Consider the following 18,485-nt stretch of genomic DNA (forward strand, 5'->3'; position numbering starts at 1 on the left):
TCCATTTTTTAAAATTGTTTTTCTTATAAAGGCATGAAATCTCACCCGACCACCTGCAACTTTACTTGGCATATCATTCCTTGTTTAGTGATCAGCATGGATTTTGCTACTGCAAAGTTAAAGCAAGGTTTTACTACCAGGTATTTACAGGTGTTCCCAGACTCTTATTGTGCCATGAAGAAGGAATGCTTTTTCAGGAAAGAAGGTTGTTTCATTTAGATTTGCAGCTATTGCCTGATATTTCTCATGGAAAAGGACCCAGCAACATCTACTCTAGACTACTGCTGTCCCCCACCACTTTTGTTATTTAGCCACCATTAACTCCCCCACACCCAGTCTATTCTCCCCATGTTGCATGCTGATTGAAGGCTAAATCTGCCCTGATAGATTATCTTCTTTCTTTTCTTTTTTTGCAAATTTTTTTCTTAGTTGGTCTAATGAAAGGTATCATCTCTGAACCCAGAGTTCTAGATTTTTTGCATTTCTTTTTGTCTCAGACTACCGTGGCTACCAAATACATCCCTGGTTGATTGCGGAATTTTCGATCGCCATCCTTGTTGGGATAGCTAGCCCAATGCTGGCACATGCAAACTCTTGACAGCTTGTCTAAATCTTACTCTTTTATACTTGGTTCTATTTGTGCTGGGTGTAATCTGAGTGAAGTGAGATAACAAAAGCACTAAGACTAACTATTTTTGGCCTTAGCAGAGCCTTAAGGCTAATAAGCAGAGTGCAGTTTGAGTAAGGCATGAGCTAGCTTTTTATAGACAGTAGACGGTTTAAAAATCCTTCTATTAGGGTCATGCCTTGATTCATTCACTTAATTCTAGAATTAAATGTCATGTTTGTCTTAGTCTGTCTCAAAATAAAATCTCTTTTCCAGAGAGAATATATTAAAAGCCCATTTGGGAAGGCAACTAACAAAAAGAAGATTTTGCTGTAATATCAAAGGCTTTCAGAACTCAGTTGATGATTACAATAAAGAAAGCCACATCATTTAATTTTAAAATAGGGGTCTATTGAGTGCATATTGCATCCCAATCTAATAACCTTAAAAATTACCTTGGGGACATGAATCTTGTGTTTTGATTTTTTTTTCCGTAGTGCTAAATATGGGGCTGTAATAATATGCACTAGTATTCCAAAACCCCAGCTTGGTTCGTGACCCATTATTCTGGATTCTATAGGAAGATGTGCTTCCTGCTGCAAACAGCGTAAGTCTTTTAAAAAAAATTAGTGCATATCCTCCACCTCTTCCCAAAACCATACTCTAATAAGTGATCGCTACTAATTATTGCCCTGAATACATAACTTGGTCACTTCCTGCCCTCCTTCCCCCCCCCCCCAAACTGTTAGTATGGGAATGATAGGTATATATCAGTTTCCTTTTGTATGGAGAAAATTGCTGTGTTTTGTACACTTGGGCTAAGTACAGATGGTCAAAAAGCCTGAGGCTGAATTGATTCAGTTTTTGCAGGTTAGTCTAAGATACAAAGATTAAACTGGGAAACAACTAGACAGACATTCACTTCTGATTGTGGAAATACAGCCACTTGCCTGCAATGACTCAAGCCAGGAGCTAGGGTGGGGGCTCTAGAGCATGCTCCCTGGCACATAGCCAACAGGGGTTGTGTGTTTACTTCCTCTTCCTGCTGCCCCTGAGGTCTCTGGGATTTGCAGTCCAGAATTACAGCAGCAGGACTCTGTAGGGTTGTTCATCACTTCCTTTTCCAGCTTCCAGGTGCCTCTGGGATTTGTAGTCCACTGTTGCAGCCAGCAGTAAGTTTTTTTTGTTTGTTTGTTTGTTTTGGCTGGGCAGGGTAGCTCTCTACTGGGAGCTCCTCCCTGGTCCCAGACCTCAGCTGGGGTTTGCGTGGGTGGGGCAATCCCTGCCTCTTTCCTCTTTTCCCCCCCCCCCAGCCCCTACCAACCCTTCTCTGCTGGAGCAGAGAGCACAGCCCAGCTCAGGGCTGGAACGGATGCTGAGGGGATCTGATTTAACTTGAACCAGGAAGGGGCCTGGGACTTAAACTGGTTTTACCCAAGTCGGTTAAGTCTGATACTGCACTCAGCTGGGTTTATCTTAAACCAGTTTCAGCCATTTTGAAACTGGTTTATGCGCACTGAACTTCTATTCTGTTACAGGTTTAAATCAGTTTTTGGTTACTTAAATTGGTTTATGTGTAACTCTTGTCCTTAGCCTTCAAGTGTGCTAGAATCTTAGGTTCTGATAAGTACAAGATGAAGCCTTTGACTTAGTTTTGCTGCATTGCTGTCTATTGTCTCTGTGTGAAGGGTGTTATCAACTTGATCTGGCTCATGGTAGACAAATTGGTTGCTTTTGAAGAATGGAGTTCAGCATGAAGGCTGTCTATCCCCTTGAGGCTGGGTTGAGGTAAAAAAAAAAAAAAAAAAAGTGACAGAAATGGCTGGTGCTCACATTGTGACTGTTCAGTTGGCAAAGTACAAGGCATTAGCCTGGCAATCGGTTGATTTCCTTGGTCTTGCAAACAGAAATCTTCCTGTCTTCTGATTTTGACTTAAGACCAGTGAGAACTAGTCTCTTGATCTTAAGTGAAGTACTGCATGAGGCTGCATTGTTACTGTCCACATATTTGTTGGAAATATATTCTTTGTTCTGAGTAAGTGATATATAGTGACTTATTTATTTTAAGGTGCCTCATCGCCAGATATGGAGCCCAACTATGGGGGAGGCTTACTAGATATGGTTAAAGGAGGAGCAGGGAGACTCTTCAGCAACTTGAAGGATAACCTGAAGGACACCTTAAAAGATACTTCTTCTAAAGTCATGCAGTCTGTTGCCAGGTACAGTAAAACTAACCATCACTTTACACAGCTGAAATGAACACCATAGCATTGGGTGTTGCTTGGAAACTCTTATTTGTGGCTGGTAAAGGACAAAATGTATAGATAACCAGGTACAAGATCAGTGTTAGGTGTACCTTTTTCTGACTGAGTTGGTCCTATTATTAAATATTTGGTCTCAGGGAGCCTGAGGCCATTAAAATAAAACTTGTGCATTCATCCTTGAAGTCGCATCAACCTCAAATTTGGATAAGACCTTCTTTATCGAGATCTTGACATCTCTCTTTTGCCCTTCTGCAGTCCCACATCTGCTGAGCTACACCTAGACCTTTGTTCTCTTCCATCTGTTATCACATAAAGCAACCACCTCTCCTAACACTTCTGATTACTTAGCTGCTGCTGTTCCTATTTTTGACTATTGGTTTAAAGATAATTCTGAGGATTTGTTTCAAGCTGTTGCCGTTTATCAGTTGAGCCTCACACTACACAGTGGTGCTCACTAACTGTTTTTGTGGTCTTCCAATGTAGCCACATTATACAGAAGGCAGCTGTGAAAGGGACTGACTCTACAAGTGACCTACATTTCTATTAGATGTATTCAAGGCAGTTTTCTTGGAGGAGAGGAGGCTCCTTTGGAAAGTGTGTGATAGACCTGGGACACACAAATACAGAAAGGAGAGACTCCACCAGGCCACTCTTAGCAAGAGTTTTTTGTAGAGACTTGACTTTAGAGCATGCAACTAGCTTGTCTTTTTAACACTTGTTCTTTCCTAATAATAAATCTTTCCTCACAAAGATTCACTGTCATCTTACCTTCTGTAATCGCTCATCTTCTGTATCTAGGTATATACATTAACACATCTCTCTCTCCTACTTTCTTTCCTTTAGTTACACCAAGGGAGAGCTAGATATTTCTTATGTTACCTCAAGAATCATTGGTAAGTGTTGGTTATTGGTGTGAAATAAAATCATGGTGTTTCTCACACCAGGGTTCAGGAGTTGGATCATAACATGCTCACAAACTGTATTCATTCTTGCTTTTCTCTTTCTCATTGCCAGTTATGTCCTTTCCTGCTGAAGGCGTTGAACTAGGATTCAGAAATCATATCGAAGATGTACGGACGTTCTTGGATTCAAGACATCCTGACCACTACACCGTGTTCAATTTGTCACCGAAGTCTTATCGTAGTGCCAAGTTTCATAATAGAGTAAGTGCACATGTATGTAGTGAGGGGAAGGTGGGATGCTTATTCAGTATTTAAGTGGATTTTTCCCTTGCTTTCCCCACCCCCACTTTAGAGAATGAAAATTTCAAAAGGAAAAATAGTGTGGTGTAATCTATGGCATTTTTGCTATCTAATCCCATCCCCTGTAGTGCTACTCTTTCTGTCGGTTCATTCACCTCTTCAGTATTTGCAAGGAGGAAAAGCAGCCAGCATATCTGGAAACCAGCTACTTTAAAGGCTACAAGTTTTGCCTTGATTATTTTTAGCGTTGGGTTTGCTTATGTGTTTTTTGGGGGGTAGGTAGGGGGGGAAAAGGAAGAGAGCAATGATGATAGGGTCCATTCTCTTAGTTCTTTCCTGACAGTCTCCCAAAGAAGCTGGGAACAACTTAGAGATGAAATCCAAATACAGATTTAACTGTGAAAGCAAATATAGACCCCAACATTTCACATTCTTTGATGGTGCTGCCTGAGGATTAGTCAAACATACAACAAAAAAGTGGGCTGCTGGCTCTTGCCTTTTCAAATCATTTGAACACGCACAGTTTGAACATGGTTGCACTTGGTAAGGTAGCACTCTATGCAAATAAAATGCTGTATAACGTGTACTTAATAACCTAATTACAGACCAGCAGGCAGATATGTAATTATAGACAAAGTAGTGCATAATTATGGACTGCTTGAAATGCATATTATAAGAACTGAAAAGCCATTACTATTTACAATCTGTTGCATTGAGGCTTAGAAGATATTTAGTGTGAGGGTCATTGGTCGTATTGACATTAACTGCCTCTCTGAGAATGGCAAAACACAACTGGGACGAATTGCACGTGCAGTTTGCTGGCTGTGCGGGTTTTATTTCATGTTTTTTTTAAAGCATGATGCAAAAGCATCTGGGGGATCCATTTTAGTTTGCATGATTACAATATAAAGAATAGTCTAGTAGACACTTGCCATACTTCATGACGCAATCACTCAGTAGATGAGCACTCGCGCTGACAAATCTGAATAATTATTCCACCAGATGTAGTCTTAAATAAGACTTTGTAGTAGGCCATAGTAACAACATAGACATAAAGCTAGTTGCTTAGGATAGAAAACAAATGTTTACAGAGATGGTTTTGTGATCTTTTTCTACAAATGAATATACAGCTGATACTTGATATAAGTGGCCCTCACTCTGTAAATAAATCTTTACAAAATATGTATATTTTACACCCATCTGCACCCCCACTCCCTGCCTCTTAAATTGAAGGGGAACGCTGGCTGATCGCAGTTCGGCATTCTACTGCAAAGATTGTTCTTCAGACAATTATGGGATTTTGAGCCCATGCTGGGCTGTCAATCTGACACACATTTTGCCTTTCTTGTATGACTCTATTGAAATGCTCAGGTTTCATCTCAATTCTTTTATAATCAAATTTATTTTTGCAGTAAAAATTTCCCGGTGATGAATTTCCCATCAGTTAGGAGAATTTAGCCACTCTTCGTTTTTAACTAGCCAGTACTGTAAGCTCACAAACTCCACTTCAGTAGATCAACAGAGATGTGCATGTCTTTTAAAAACTAGGCCACAACTGGGCTTTGAGAACTAATTTGCCAGCTCTTCAACCATGTGACCTAGTGCAGGACTTCTTGTAAAAAAAAAAACTGTAATGGTGAGATGTGTGTATGATAAATGACCCATCAAGATTATCTGACTTGGACCCTAATTTTTTAAAAAATCTACTGCCAAGAGGATTTTTTTTTCTGCTTGTGCACTTGGATAATTTATGACTCCCTTTTATTGAGCAGTATTAAGCATGAGAAAAAGGGGTTGGGGAGAAGGAGTCTAAACCACAAATCTGCGTTTTTGGGAAAGGCCTGTGCTCTGACTGACAGAAAAGGTCTGTGGTAGTGTGCTTTGAGTAAGCTGTTTTCTGAATCTTGTTTTTGCTTGTTCATCTGTGATCCCATAGGTGTCTGAATGTAGCTGGCCAGTGAGACAGGCACCCAGTTTGCACAATCTCTATGCTGTATGTAAGAATATGCACAACTGGCTACAGCAGAACCCCAAAAATGTGTGTGTCATCCATTGCATGGTAAGTTGGCCAGTAAGTAGTTGCCTCTGAAAAATCTGGCAAAATCTTGTAAGGATAATGAGAAATGTGTAATGGTGAATAAACATAATGAGCCAACATGCAATGATGTCTTATCCCAGGACAATGGGGCTGGCAATTTAATATGCAATTCCTAAACTATAGAATAAAGATGTATTGGAAATTCAGTGGAAGTTTAAAACTGCCATGCCCCTTGTACGGTATCCTTACATGTTTGCTCATTGCTAGAGAACCATATGATGCCCACTGTAATGGCAAATAGTGTCAGCAGTGGCTTTGACTGTTACCATGGTTGGTTATGATGTTTTAAATGTAGGCTGCTTGCAGATGTTAAACAAAAAATGGTGCTTTAAACTTGGTGTGCTTTTGCGCCAAACCCAGCACATGCCCAGAAGAGGCAGCATGTTAATTGGATCCAGCTCACCCAGTGTCTGTATAAATGGGATACTTTAGTGGGGATTTTTTGGTGCTTTTATCTAAAGCTGATTCAATCAGTTATTAGCTTGCACAGAATTATCTCAAAAACAAAAAAACCCCACTGAAGCCCATGATATACTTTGACATGGCTCCACAGAGTCTGTAATACACTGCTGCTTTCGGTAAAGAGAGTGGTGTTTTTTCTGGGTTTTTTTAAAGTGTGCAAGCAGTCATAGATTCTAGCTTGAGACTGATTAGGAGGAACGGGGAGCGAACTTCAAACGATACAAAAAAGATCCTGCCATTATATTGTGGGTCTGTGCTGAAAACTCAGTGCAATACTGACTGTTTCGCAAACTCAGACTGTTTGCTTCTATGCAAGTCATTTATCAACACTAAAGGTGGTGGGGGAAGGATGGGGGATTTTGGCTGCTTCTCCTGTTGGCTCTGTGACAGAAGGAGATGGGCTGCTGTTTCATGAACCTTTACAAACACATAGGTGTGGAAACCCATGTGAGGTTTAAGCACTGGTAAAAAGTTGAGGAAGGCAGTGGAGTGGGACGTGAATCTGGGATCCATGGTTTGGCCTGTAGAACCTTTTAATATTGAGAGTGGGGAATGGGAAGGAACTACTTTATTTATTTGTTTCTCTGCAGTTGAATTTGCAGGGCTGGCGGTTCTTTGCAGCATAAATTTGAAATATCTGGGCAGATTTCATGTGCAAACTACCCTGAGCTCTGGAAGTTTCTGCCTTTCAGAGTAGAACTGTACTTGCGTGGAAACAGTTGGGCTCTCCAGACCATGCAGGTTTCCTTCCCTGAAGGGAAAGCCAAACACATTTGCCTTCCTGCAGTGTGACAAATAACAGGTCTTGGAGTCTTAGGATCTCAAAGGATCTTAGGGTTAAAAGACCTCTAACATCTCAATTTGTGCTACCATAATAATTGTATGCTGGCACACATTGTGAGTAAAGGCATGTTGCTATCCTTTGTCATACCACATCAAAAGAACATCAGTGGCACAACAAAAGATGGCAATCAGTTCTGCTGCTTTATTGTGCTTTATTGTCCATTAATTGTGTGGTGAGAGAGTATGGAAGTCTGAGCTGCTCCTACTCTCTAGGCAGGTGGTCTGGGGGGATTGGGGGCCCATCAGCCCTCTGAAGCACCTTCCCACTTTCCCTACTTAGAAGTATCCTAGGAAACCTTGGGGTGCCTGTCCATAATGGGGGGAAGCATGGAGGGGGAAGGGAAGTGTCCCTGGCTCAGCAGGGGGCAGGTCCGGTTATCAAAGGAACAGGTCTAGCTGAATGGAAGAAGCAGGGGGGTCATATCACCCCTTGTCCTGCACTGAGGAGGGGCAATATTTTACCCAATGAAGCCAATGAGCTGTATCATGACATGTGGCACAGCACATCTGTTTCATGCAGTGACCATCTATTTCTGGCGCTAATGACATAGTGGTTTTGTAGGCAAAGACGGAATCCAAGAATAATGTTCAACAATAAGCTTTCTCAACCAGGTAAGTCCTGAAGAGGACAATTTTACTGTGATATGGGACACAAACCTATAGTCCCTCTTCAGAAAGACACTTAAATCTGCACTTGAAGTGTCTGAAGAGTTCAGTTGTCCAGATTCAGCTGGTATGAAGGTCCAGCATGCTTCTGGTATGGCAAATACTACATGATGGCTGGCTGGCTGGCTTAGCAGATGTCTTTAAACAAACAACTACAAAGATTTATAGGGTGCTTGTAATATTGCAAGCAACGCAGCTTCAGAATGTGTAGTTAGTTCAAAGATAAAACTTGCTCATGGGCACCCCATGGAAGACCTGAGCCTCAAATTACTTCAGCTGATCCACATCAGACCTCCTGTGGTACCTTGAATCAATTTTTTTGGAGCATTAAAGTACTGAAGGAAGACTTTGTGTAAGCTCCTCTTAGCTATAATGCTGACACATTAAAGGGATCTTTCTAAATGCTTATTGTGATTTTGGTAGTGCTGGAGTGATGTTGTAGCCACGATAGTTCAGGAACCATGTGAGAGGCAAGGATTTTTGTGGGAAGTATCTTTTATTGAACTCACTATATGGCTGGGATAAAATGAGACACAAGTTTCTGAATGCAAGGCATTCTTCAGTGTTGTGGCTTTGTTGCATTTTTACCAGCCACCTAAAGGGTGTCTCTGGTTTTTGCTGTTTGTATTTTATCTAACAGGATGGTCGTGCAGCCTCAGCAGTTCTGGTCAGCGCAATGTTCTGTTTCTGCCATCTCTTCTCTAATCCAGTCCCTGCTGTTCAGTTGCTAAACTCAAAGAGACCTGGGATAGTACTCTGGCCGTCTCACAGAAGGTAGTGTATTTTACATAGATGCAAATCAGGCAAACCTGAAACATTAAGCATACTTAACTTTGATGCATGTGTGAAAGGGGGGTGGGGGTGGGGGTGGCTTCCACCTCATTAGTAGGTTTAGGCTTGTAGTCCACAAATGTGCAAGTTATTTCATTTGAAGTTCTGAATGAGACTACTAACATGCATGAAGTGGCTTATGCAGCATTTCCAAGAACAGGGCCATATTTGTTGTCTGAACAATCATGAAGAAGTTTGTATGGTCTAAAATATTAAGCAAGAGGCGAGAGCTGGGCATTTCTAAGTACAAAACTCAGATCTAGTAATGCTAGCTTGCTCTATGTTTAAGACAATTTATTTAACCCATGTGTCCTTGCAACAGTAGTGACTAGTAACTGAAGGCTATACATATTTAGAATGGGCTTTTTTTCTTAGTTGCAAAAACCTGAACACAAGTTAGACTTTCCTGCTCTAAGGATGACAATTCTCTAATTTTTGATCAAGACAAATCTCAAACCACCTTGCATTCAGTAAGATTTTTCTTATAATAGAAACAGTGTGTTGGCAGACTCTCTGAGGAAACAGGAGGAACTGCAGTGACAAATGTGTAGAAATATTTGTTTAATCTACTAAAATGCTTATCTTGTACAAGTATAGGTGAAATAATGGATGACTTTGGAAGAAGCACAGCTGTTTACTGGCCCTTCTTGGAATTGAGCCACATTGTTCTCTTACTTTCTCTGAAGTGCAGTATAAAAACATGAGGCTGGAAGGGAGTAACATGGAAAGAATGTAAAATTTTCTCCTTCTGATAGTCTTTCTCTTCAGAAATGTACAATAGGAATGTAAGAATGGTAATGTCAAACTTGGATAGTAAATACAAAATCCTTTCAAGTCTTAGAACTGTACAAACTGTAGGGCTTTTATTGCAACTTTCTGCTGGAGCTGCTTTTAGAGTACTTTGAGCAGTGGTCATCCAGCATGGTGGGATCTCTTGGTAATGGTTGTCTTTATTTACAGATACCTAGGATATATTTGTGATCTAATAGCAGACAAGCCCATCCATCCTCACTGCAAGCCTCTTACAATAAAGTCAGTCACTCTGAGTCCAGTCCCCTGTTTCAATAAGCAGCGAAATGGCTGTCGACCCTTTTGTGACATTCTCATTGGAGAAACCAGAATTTTTACAACCTCTCAAGAATATGAAAGAATGAAGTGAGTTGCTATGGGTTTCTTACCTCCTTGTAGCAAAACCATATTTTTATCACTAAATGCATCCAACTTTCTAAGCTCTGCAGTCAGTTCTGGCAGTAACGGTAAAGCAGCAGGTTTCCTGTTTGCTTGATGAATTGGCACTAGAAGTGAAACAGCTATCGGAAGCCTGATGCCTAATATTAAAATTCAATTGTCTGAACACCTATTGTGAGGGCTTATTCCTGGTATATTTTAATATGTGCCAGTTTCATTGAAGTGTTTATGTCTTGTGTGGATCAGCAGCTAAGAAGCACTGAATGCTGTTTCCAGTCATTACCTGTGGCTTGAATGGAGACTGATTTGTATATGTGAAGTTAATTGGACTTTTTTGATGGCACTCCTGAAGTGAGTGTATTAATGCATTTCACTTCTCTCTCCAAAGGGAATTCCGTGTTCAAGAAGGAAAGGTCCTAATTCCACTGGGAATAACTGTCCATGGTGATGTTGTTGTTTCTCTCTACCATATGAGATCAACCATCGGGGGACGGCTTCAAGCAAAAGTATGGCTTGCTTGCCTAGTGATTCATGTGATGGACACAACCACTCATAACTACAAATAGGTGCAAATGTGGAGTCAAGGCTGACACTCTAGTCTTGAGGTACAAGGAAGCTGTTTAGCAGTAGACAACTAGAGGACTCCCAACCATGTAGGGAAATCGAAATGGAAAGAAATGGTCAAATCTTCTTGCACGAATAGGCTAAATTAGGATGGGTTGTAGGAATTCAGCAAGCTGGCAGTGTCATATGGTGACTACCTTGCTTTCCAGAATCTGTACTAGCCTTTAGTTATGTCCATCTCAAGTCCTTGCGACTACAAAGAGACTTGAAAATGAAAATCAATGGAATAGGCTTTTTGCCTGAATTTGCAGAAAGCCCTAGAGTTCAGAAACTGAACAAACCTCAGACCTGTTGGGGGGGGGGGTGGAGAATGGCTTGCATTCAAAAGCTTGACCAAGTCTATCCTGACCATGCAGTTGGTTCAATAAAACATAATTGCCCACAAAAATCCTTATCTCGCATAATTCCTTGACCATCATAGCTTGACCATCAACATTACCTAAACTGAAAACTCAGTTGAGTCTCTAACCCCATTGTGGGTGTGCTAGATATGACCACTCTAAATGTCAACTCCTTTGCTTAGCAAAGCATGCAAAAGAAGAGGCAACTGTACTATACAGCACAGTGTGCTGTAATTGGTGCCTTATTTTGATGGTACAGGCAGGTGCGTGTTGGCTTGTAAACAGAATTTGGGGAGCACAGCCATAATTGGTTATGGGTATGTACATTTTAGCCTGCTGGCTTCCTCCCCCCTGTTATCCACCAGAGTTCAGTCTTTGGTTTTAAATAGGCATAAAGTCGTAATAGTTTTCAGTGGTAGTGCATCTGTGCCTGAGGCTCTTTGGTTCCAGTCTGCAGAGTGACTATAAGGAATATTTCTCTTCTTAACGTACCATTTCTATTTCATTTGAGAGAGCAGGCTGGAAGTGAAGGTTTTGTATGCTGTCTGGGATCATAATATATTTTCAACATATGTGGAGTATATCTGTGTACTATGATGAACTGCTTTGCAGAAATAGCTCAACTACTGTAGGTACTGGAAACAGCCTAGTGGCACCAGAGCTGCAAGGCTAGTGTTGTGCTAATTTTTGTCTAGGTTGATTCCAGAACTAAAATTAGCTCTGATATTTTTTTCATGGCACACTTTTATGCTCTCTATATATCATCACAATGGTAAAACAGCCGTCTGTCAGAACACTTGTATTACGTAAAGGAGCTAAAATGATATTTCAAGCTCTTTTAGACTTTCAAACAGGGGTGTGGGGCCTAAACATTGAAGCTATCTTGAACTACAAGAGAGAAAATTAAAGGAGGCAGGCATTGCAAGTTTTATGTACATTAAAATGCATGCATAGTGACAGTGAGGTAGAATGGCTTGGCTTGGTTGGCTGCATGTCATATACTAATAAACTGTTTAATCTCTCTCTGTCTGTCTGTCTGTCTCTCTCTCTTTAAGATGACAAATACACAAATATTCCAGATTCAATTTCATACTGGATTCATAGCACTAGGAACAACCACACTAAAATTCACCAAGTAAGTATGACTTAAGTCAGCATGCAGATCTGGCTTCATTTAAGTGTGTCACTTGCAGATAGATGAGTGATCTGACCACTGCTGGCTTGTTGTGATAAATGATCAAGATGTGTTGGCACAATAATGAGAAATGGCTGCTGAGTTAGGTTTTTTTGTTAATGGCTTTGACATATAACTCCTTTTCTAAGGAACAGTGACAAATAGCTTTCTTTCCTGCTCCTAACAGTCAGGATGGTATATATCAGAGGTAGTAATATCTAGCTCTAGTGATATTATCTAAAGTGAGGTGTTGATTTCATAGACAGTAGGGCTGGAAGGGACCTCGGAAGATCTTCGAGCCCAGCCCCAGGGGCAGGAAGTCAGCTGGGGTCATAAGCTCTTGGCAAGATAAATGTCCAAATGTCTCTTGAAGGCGTTCAAAGTGGGCGCTTGAACCACCTCTGGTGGCAGTCTGTTCCAAACCCTGGGGGCTCGGACAGTAGAGAAGTTCTTCCTTATGTCCAGCCTGAAATGGTCATGGCGGTGTTTTGTGACCATTCGATCCTGTCATCCCTTGGGGCGCTCTGGTGAACAGACGTTCCCCTAGATCCTGGTGAGCACCCTGATAAACTTATAGGCAGCCACTAGATTACCCCAAAGCCTGTGCTTTTCCAGGCTGAAGAGTCCTGTAGCTCTCAGCCTGTCGTTGTATGGTCTGTTTTCCTGACCTCTGATCATGCGCGTGGCTCTTCTCTGGACTCTCTCAAGCTTTTCAACATCCTTGTTGAATTGTGGAGCCCGAAAACTGGACGCAGTACTCCAGCTGTGGCCTCACCAAGGCCGAGTACAAGGGGAGAATGACGTCCCGGGATTTGCTTGAGAAGCATCTATGGATGCAAGTCGGCGTTTTGCTCGCTTTACAAGCCGCAGCATCACATTGCAGGCTCATGTTCATCTAGTGGTCAGTCATGACCCCCAAGTCCCTCTCGTCCATAGTGCTAGCCAGCGTAGCTCTGCTGAGCCTATAAGCATTCTGCGGGTTTTTCTTCCCAAGGTGGAGAACTGTTGATATCCCACCTGAGCCAAAGCATTGATGAGTAACGGTCTGCCCTGGCTATGAATTGCAACTGGTAGGTGGTGTCAGCAGGGAGAGACTAGAAGAGTTGAGGTTGGAGGAAGTATTTTGAGGTTCGAGCCCTTTGTTCCATTATCTTTTTGAATCAATATGAACTTGGAGTTGGCAGGTAGCCAAAGGAACATCTCCTTTCCCAGTCTGGGATGGCGCTGGTACATCAAGGACTGCAACCAAGTAATTGGAGGCAAAGAAATTCCCTGGGGAAGGGAAGACTGCCCTGAATACAGATACACAAACCACGGGATGAGTAGAAGATGTCTTCCATAAAACAAAGGCCTAGGTGTAGAATAAATTATTTTGGGGAGGGGGCTAGATTTGACTCCAGTTAAATTGAGGCAACTTTGCTGTTTGGGACTTCCTAATTTGGAGAGTTGTTCACGCTTACATTTTTGGCTGTTTGCAGAAGTTTAAAAAAAACCCAGCCAACCTCCTCCTCCCGCCTGCCTGCCCCTCAAAAAACCAACCAAACAAACTCCTAGAAAAACGCACTTTACCAGATGAAGCAGCGTGTTACTTCAACCTGGCTCTGCAGCATCTGTGTAGGAGGTATGGTGCTTTAGTGGGGCTTTTTGGCACTTTTATCTAGAGCTGATTGAATTAGCTGTTAGGTTAGTGCCAAGAGAGCCCCGCTAAAGTGCCTTATCTATGCAGACACTGGGCGAGCTGGGTCCAGCTAATGCATTGCCTCTTCTGGGCATGTGCTGAGTTTATGGGAATGCACTGAGTTTAAAGCACCACTTAAACGACTGCAAGCAGCCTTATGCTTCTGGGCGAGTGTCTGGCTCTAGCTGCCTCAGTGCTGCTGAATGGGAGTGGGAGCCCAAATCCTTTTACATGGGCTTCTCTTGTTTCTGGGGAGTACTAGGGTGAAGTGAAATCTTCAGAAGACTTGTCTTCCTGTTTCCCCATCTTGGGCAATTACTAAAGAATAACACTTGCCTACATGGTTGCTCCTATTCAATTAGTAAGAATATATTTGGCAGGTTACTCCATCCTACTACTCTTATTGACCAGAGGCCTTCATTAAAGGTGCTAAGAGAGCTGTCTCCCCCTATGAATGGGAGTGCACATTAAAGACTTGTGTACCTGCAGAAAAAACTGCTTTGTTACTTACCAAACTCTCTGTTGACATCTAGGCCAGAACTGGATGCATGCGACTCTCCAGACAAGTATCCTCAGTTGTTTCATGTTATGCTGGAGATAGAGATACAGTCTGCTGATAGACAGACCGAGCTAACTCCTCCATGGGAGAACTTCACAACAAAAGACATCAATCCAAGCATTCTCTTCTCCTCTCACCAAGAACATCAGGATACCCTTGCTTTGGCAGGTGAGAATGGCATTGGGCTGTGTATGTTCCTCAGCTTCTGAAATTGGTGCTGGAATTTGTGCTGTCATGACTTTGCTTATATTAGCCTGTGTTTGGTGCTCTGTGGTGCAGGTAGAGGCCCAGTGGATGCACCTCAGGATAACATAAAGAATGTTGGACAGGGTGCGTTCTTCTCCTCTCTGAACTGGCAAGGTATGTAGTCTTGGCCTTCTACCGCTTATTAGAACTAGGAAGACACTTTCCACCCCCTGTTACTCTAAGGGAAATAGTGTATATTCACAAAGGATCCCATTGGTGGTGGTACCTTTCTATTCCCTCCAGTTTTCTGGATCGTATTATACTGATGCTGCAGTTGGAATTGAAATGAATGCCCCCTGTCCTTCTGAGGTGGTGTACTCGGTGTCCACTGGCTCAATATTTGACTGAAGTCTTACCTTGCTGATTCAGCCAAAAATATACAAAGATAGTTGCTTTAAAACCCTTTACTTTCCTGTTGGACTATCATTACTTTCCTGTTTCCTATCATTCCCATAAGAGGACTGGATTCCCTAACTGAGGGGGAGAGAGTGGTCTGTTAGGATGTATTCAACATGGGTGTTTCTTTCAGAACCCCACCTATAGTGTAGTTTAAAATGGGGAGGGGGCAGGTGTAGGGGGAGGGCTCCTTTTAGCAGCCATGCCACATGCAGAACCTAACCTGAGAATTCATCTGAGAGGGTGGTTTGAAGTTTAGTCAACTTTTTGCATGACACAAACTGGAGATTATTACTTTGCTCTGCATCATTGTAAGGCTTAAGTTAGCCCAAATGCTCAAATAGACCTAGGAAGTCCTTCCGTTTTCATTTGGGCTCTTGCATTTGCTTCATAAGTTGCCTAAAGTCCATTAACTTCCTATTAACTATAAGCTAAGCTGAACTCTGCAAATGACTTCTGTTTTCAATTAAGCACCTTTTTGGCATTTTTTTTTTTTGTGTTGTCATTTGGGGGAGGGGACGGTGCACATGAACAGTCACGTGAATAAGCTGCCCCTTTACATCTAAGGAACTAACAGCTAACAGGAATTATTTTGATCCCTTAGATCAGAAATCTGACAAAAGCAGTTCCCACCCCACCTCAGAGGATCGGGCAGTGCTTGTGCATGAGGAAAGTGAACAGTCGGATGATGAACTCTTGTCCCTTTCCAGTCAGCACAGTAATGCAAGTAGCGACAAACCTCATGGAACCCCAAAACACAGCAAGAAGCAGCAAGAACCTCCGCTCCCACTGCCACCTGTGGATGTTGATCTGCTGGGTCTAGATGGTAGTCCCATGAGCAAGAACGTCCCCACTCAGTCCACTGCTCTCCCTTCTAATTCAGACTTGCTGAGTGATTTGTTTGGGGTTGGTGGGCCGACCGCACCTGGTCAAAGTGGACAGTCAGCTGCTGAAGATGTCTTTCATGTGGGTGGGACTGGGTCTGCGCATTCGACCCCTCGGCGTTCTGCAGCTTCAGCCTCCCCATCTCCCTCCCCGAGAGTAGGAGAAGGTAATGCATAATGCAGTGTTTTGATTGGCACAAAGGTACCTTACACTTCTATTTTCACAATACTGAATGCTCCTTTCTGGGCTATTGGATTTGCTGTAGAGACCATTTTGGGGAGGGGAGGAAGGAGGGGGGATAGTCTCAGTTCCCTGGAGAATATTGGAGGTCCAGCATGGAAATCGAGGCAATTTGCATCAGTGTGTTGCTCTTGGGAGTCTTTGCTGCTGCAGTTTTCAGTGGTACCTGCTATTCTGTGTGTACTGTTGGAGTGTTAGGATTCTGTAAATATGAACTAATTGTCACCCCAACATTCTTAGGAAGGGCTCTCAAGAGGTCATAACTTATTCCCCTGACCTTGGGCAAGGCCAAGTATACACAGATTATCCTAGACCAATAGTTTAACTTGCTTCATAAGAGGCAGGGGAAGGGGAAGAGGTGGTAGAAATACCTAGCAAAAGGATTTGTAGGTAGCCTCATCTAATACTCAACTATAGTGATGGTAGGTAGGGTAAAGATGCCCCTTTTATATACGGACTAAATCAGAGATGCATAGGCTTTTGTGAGCCAGAGCTCACTTTATTAGATATTATGAAAGAACATGAATAGAGCCAGCTATCAAATAGAGTGGTGATTTGAGTACGCAGTATTTTGTCTGTTTAACATCTAACCTTTGTTGCCTGTCCTGCAAAGCAAGCTGACACAGTGGACATGGAACAACTTATCTTTGTCCTCTTTATACAACCTGTTGTATATTTAAGACTGATCAGGTACTTCTTGCTCTCGCTCTCACTTTCTTTCTCTCTCTTGCTCTTAACCTCCCAGTCTTCTCCCTGCTCCAAAAACCCCAGTTTTTCTGATCTAGGGATGGGCAAAATATGGCCCATAGGCCAGATCCAGCCCACCAGGCCATTTTAACCAGCCCACAGGGTCCCTAAAAAATTGAGAAAATTTTAATATTCATCTGTTCCTGGCTGCCTGTCAAAGATGACAAGAGTGAGGGGCAGTAGGACCCCGGGGAAGCCAGCAGGACACAGTAGTTAGGCCAGCCTGGCCCTCCCCCACCCCCCAAGCCCCGGTCCCAGCCAGTCAGAAACCTCTGCCTGCTACAGCTTTCACTGCTTCCCTGTATGCTTGCCTGCTGCTCCAATACCACGTGGTCCCTGGCTGCATCACTGGACCATGGGAGCACAAGGCTGTTGCTGGTACCCCAGGGCCAGGAGTGGGAGGGTGTGTGTGTGCGCTCATAGAATGAGTCCCACACGTGCACCCCACCATACACATGCACCTACACACCCCCGCCAACCCCCACCCCCTCCCACATATCAACACACATACCTACATGCTATTCATAGACTGTAAGGGACCTTACAAGATCATTGGGTCCTGCGCTAGGCAGGAAAGATGACTGGGGTCAGGTGACCCCAGCAAGGTGACCATCCTGTCTCCTCTTGAAGGTTTCCAGGGTAGGTGATTGCACCACCTCTGGAGGGAGCTTACTCCACAGACTGGACACCCTGATTGAAGAAGTTTTTTCCTAGAGTTAAGCCTAAAATGGTCTTCCAGGAGTTTTGGGGAAAACCAGGAGTAATCATCTCAAGGTGCCCTGGTGAACAGTTGCTTGCTGAGCCCTTGATGTATTCCCTGGATGTAGCAGTCAGCTGCTACCAGGTCCTCTCTCAGCCTTCTCCTTTTTCAGGCTGAATAGGCCCAAGTCCCTCGGCCTTTCCTCATGGCTTGCCTTGCAAGTTTCTGATTATATGGGTGGCTCTTCTCTGGACTCTCTCAAGGTTTTCCACATCCTTGTTGAAGTGTGGTGTCCAGAACTGGATGCAGTACTCCAGCTGTGGTCTCACCAGTGCTGAGTAAAGCTGAAGAATCACTTTCTTGGTTTTACTTGAGATGCATCAATTGACACATGCCAGAGTATTGTTTGTTCTGCTGGCTACAGCATTGCACTGACAGCTCATGTTCATACTATGGTCTGTTATCACCCCTAGGTCCTTTTCAGTCATAGTACTAGTCGAATTGGTGCAACCAAGCCTGTAAGTATGTTGGGGATTGTTCATCCACAGATGGAACACTTCTCAGTGTTGAACTTCATCTGGTTTCAATCTGCCCAACTTGCCAGCCTGTCTAGGTCTGCCTGTATCTGCAGCCTGTCTTCAAGCGTGACCACAGTCCCCCATAACTTGGTGTTGTCCAACTTGGAACTTGGCCAGTGAGCTCTTTACCCCCACATCCAAATCATTGATAAAGAT

General features: G+C 42.9%; 1 protein-coding gene across 6 annotated transcripts in view; it reads left to right on the plus strand.

The window, feature by feature from the left end:
- DNAJC6 (DnaJ heat shock protein family (Hsp40) member C6) overlaps positions 1-18,485 on the plus strand; it is a 101,594-nt gene that overhangs the window by 65,648 nt on the left and 17,461 nt on the right. For 4 of the 6 annotated variants that reach the window (XM_090048644.1, XM_090048643.1, XM_090048646.1 and 1 more), the window contains 11 exons: positions 2,676-2,826; positions 3,715-3,764; positions 3,886-4,034; positions 6,010-6,132; positions 8,783-8,916; positions 9,934-10,128; positions 10,550-10,667; positions 12,182-12,261; positions 14,512-14,705; positions 14,817-14,897; positions 15,784-16,230. In XM_090048644.1, the coding sequence (XP_089904770.1) occupies positions 2,676-2,826; positions 3,715-3,764; positions 3,886-4,034; positions 6,010-6,132; positions 8,783-8,916; positions 9,934-10,128; positions 10,550-10,667; positions 12,182-12,261; positions 14,512-14,705; positions 14,817-14,897; positions 15,784-16,230 (1,722 nt within the window). Of the gene's footprint in view, positions 1-2,675; positions 2,827-3,714; positions 3,765-3,885; positions 4,035-6,009; positions 6,133-8,782; positions 8,917-9,933; positions 10,129-10,549; positions 10,668-12,181; positions 12,262-14,511; positions 14,706-14,816; positions 14,898-15,783; positions 16,231-18,485 lie in introns of those variants that run through there. The other 2 variants (XM_090048645.1, XM_090048647.1) reach the window with 2 other exon arrangements.

The sequence above is a fragment of the Crocodylus siamensis genome, chromosome 5 (genome assembly GCF_052110815.1).
Source record: "Crocodylus siamensis isolate JL-2025a chromosome 5, ASM5211081v1, whole genome shotgun sequence".
Lineage (NCBI taxonomy): Eukaryota > Metazoa > Chordata > Crocodylia > Crocodylidae > Crocodylus > Crocodylus siamensis.